The sequence below is a fragment of the Triticum urartu genome, chromosome 3A (genome assembly GCF_056163025.1).
Source record: "Triticum urartu cultivar PI428250 chromosome 3A, HENAU_Tu73, whole genome shotgun sequence".
NCBI lineage: Eukaryota > Viridiplantae > Streptophyta > Magnoliopsida > Poales > Poaceae > Triticum > Triticum urartu.
In genome coordinates, this window is record NC_141875.1 from 686798198 (window position 1) to 686801351 (window position 3154).

At 46.9% G+C, this 3154-nt stretch overlaps 1 protein-coding gene across 1 annotated transcript; it reads right to left on the minus strand.

Annotated features, from left to right (window-relative positions):
• LOC147981606 (uncharacterized) lies at window positions 1-648 on the minus strand. Its single transcript, XM_087517175.1, has 2 exons — window positions 426-648; window positions 1-347 (listed from the first exon to the last, which is right to left on the minus strand). The coding sequence occupies exons 1-2, from the start codon at window positions 585-587 to the stop codon at window positions 39-41; spliced, it is 471 nt and encodes a 156-aa protein (XP_087373301.1). The 5' UTR covers window positions 588-648; the 3' UTR covers window positions 1-38.
• Between the last annotated feature and the right edge of the window lie 2506 nt (window positions 649-3154).

Consider the following 3154-nt stretch of genomic DNA (forward strand, 5'->3'; position numbering starts at 1 on the left):
TTCTCAAACAATTTCAAGATTACAAATTCCTCCATAATTCATGCCTTTCCATACATTTTCAACATTACAACCAGTGCGATTACCATACCTACAAATGCCCAAAAGTATTTGCAAATGGGTATTGGTAGTGCTTGATCTTCAAGCTTCCTAACCTTCTTCTTCAACATCCTAAGCTCAACAGCTAGCTCTCTGTCAGTGCGTGCTTCGCCCTCCATCCCATCTTCCGGAGCTCGTGTTGCGGCCACTGCCGTTCGTGGCAGCATGCGCAACCATTCTTCATGCTCTTCTTGCAGTTCATTCATCAGAGTCTTCGCCAGAGCATCGACCCAAAGAAAGAAGCATGTCACCTGCATGAACACCAAACAGATCAACCCATTGCTCAAAGATCCCGACCATGAAAATGGTGCGATTGCCCCGATTCTTACCCCATTCTCGCTGCACAAATAGAACGGACGATTCTGGTTCCTCGGTGTCTGAGAAACCCTCCGATCAACGCCCACCCGGCACCGCGGACAGACGAAGACAGGCATGTCCACACGCGCCCGGCTCTGCATCCGCGAGGTGGCGCGGGAGCTTGAGGAAGACATGGAGCTCGGAGCCGAAGGGATCTCAACGCCGCCGCGCCCTCCACTGCTAGCTTCCCACCGCCGCGCCCTCCACGGCTAGCTTCCCGCCGCCGTGCTCTCTCTCTCTCGCCGTGGTCACTGCCGTGCTCTCTGTCGCCGTGGTCACGGCCGCTGTCGCCCGCTTATATAGCACACCCGCCAACGGCTCTCTGCTGGGTCCCACAAGCCACGCGTGCAACGGTCTGAATAAAATTGGCCGTTTCTGTCGCCTGGTTCCACCTGTAAGGGCCGAGTCAAAAGGTTGACCTGACGGAGACGGCAGAGTTCACGGAACGAGTCGGTGCGCACGGACTAGGGGCAAAACTGAGCACAATTCGCATCTGAGGGCAAAACTGAGCACATGGACACCACTGAGGGCAAAAGGATAATTAACCCTTAATATTTTCGTCCAAGGCATAAACCTAACACCGTAGTTGCTTGGTGCCCACCTCATGGGTCTACCCACCACATTTTATTTCTATACCACCGTCGTGATGCGGCGATGCAATATATGGAGAAAGTTGTAGTTGACATAGTTCTATGCATATTTAGATCTCGATGCTATCAGAATGGTGAACAGTAGAGAATTCGTCGTGCTGAGCCCTACAGTGTGAGTGCACTAGAATAGCAACAACCGCCGTTGAATAGAAGCTTAGGTTGGAAGGATCCTACCTATAGACACACGAACAAAGACTAGATCCATGTGGATCCACCGAAGAAAAACTCGTTTGATCCTTTGGGACCCATTTGTCAAGTGTGTCAAAGAAAAACAATGGGATCCCTGGAAAAACATCAATTCAATTCCATTCCATCCCATCCTGTACTCCGCCTGTGCGCTGCAGCCATCTATTCCATTGTAATGCATGTGCATCTCCGGTCTGCCATCACCTCCCTGGCCTCACTAGTCGGTCGTTCCTTCTTTGGTAATGGAACCTGCAGCTGAGCGGGAGTGGGGTTTACGGGCTTAGGAGGTGGGGTCATGTTTATGATGTGGGATGGCTTCAACAACAGATAAGATCCACCTTTGCAAGGCTTGCATTGTGGTTCACGCCTACTAAGCTTGAGGACCATGTTAGCTAAAATCTCAGGAGGGTCACACATGCTAAGAGCTTCTTTGCGGGGCAAATTTATTTCAAAGCGGCGGTGGAGATGCAACAATGCATGATTGTATGCCATGAAGGTTCCCCAATCCCGGACACACTGTCAGTTGAGGTAATTCGGGAGAACTAATTGGAAATTCTCAATTAGGTGCTGGAGGAAGATGTTGAAGGAGAGAGATGTTGGAATTGCCTTGTAGAACTGAAACCTCACGCTGATGAGCAACCGGGGGTCATGAATTTTTGATGAATTCCAGGGTCCAAAGTCTCATTGCTTTCGACATTTTATGTGCAAAAATTAGACCGTCGGATGGTGAAGAAGTGTATATTGCTTTGAACTATGTCTGAACCTGTAATAAGTAGATGTATGTATCATGAACTTCGTGGTGGTGATGCTAAATTTTTAATTATTTAGTTTTAGTTTGTGATTGATCGTCTTTCTAGTGTGTAAACTTACATAATTACTTCTTTTCTATCTTCTTATTGTCGGGAGAGGAGACTTGTTTAACCCAACTCAACCCTTTGGGCCCAAATAATCAGGCATGTGACATGCAGTCGAGCTCGTTTCGGTGAGCTGCTACTACGGACTGACACAACGATTTTGTGACCAATGATGCGGCGTGGTAGGCTCCCCAAGTCCCCATTGACCACTCCTTGTTGTGTACTATGAAATCTAGGTGCTGATTTTGAATGTACATGTAGACTAGGTTTTCCTCACGTGAGCGTGGATTACAGTTGAGGAAGTTAAGAGGAGGAAAAGAGAAAAAGTCGATCCAGTTTTCGCAATGTGAAAGTCCTTGGCCCCATATAAATCTCCGCACATCACAATCTGGTGTGAGTGGTTCCGGCTAATCTATTCTATCACCCCCTCCTGTGTAGGTAGATTACACATGTCGTTGCTTTCTCTCCTTGGAAATACTTTCGATTTCACTTGTCCTACGCACTACATGATTCTTTTTAGATGATGTGCTTCCATATGCCTCCCATTCATACTTCATTGAGGAAGCTCATCAAACTTTTAGTGTTGCTGCTCTCCGTCGTTCCGTAGCCTCAACCCTATTCTTGTTTGTTTCGCTGACAGTACTATCCTGATAACATAGTTAGAAGCTACAAGGAGATTATAGATTGCAGTGTCTCTTTGTAAGTGTGGATCATGCTTATGCTGAGGAAGGTTGGTGAGCACATTATTTATACGTCCATTAGTTTTGTACCCAAGTCCTGGAGTCTGCTTTGTATCCGAGCCTTAATTTTTTCTTTATGCAGACGTTTGCATATACACGTGTGTTCTACTCCATTTTTCCAACATTAACCCGGTAGCTACACTCGACACTACTTTCAAAGCTTGTGGAAGACGTATGTTCAAATCTTGTACCAAAAACAAGAACAATGCTCAACATTATTGCCTCATACAACATTTCTTCGTAGAAGGAGCGAAATGCTCAAATCTTGAGC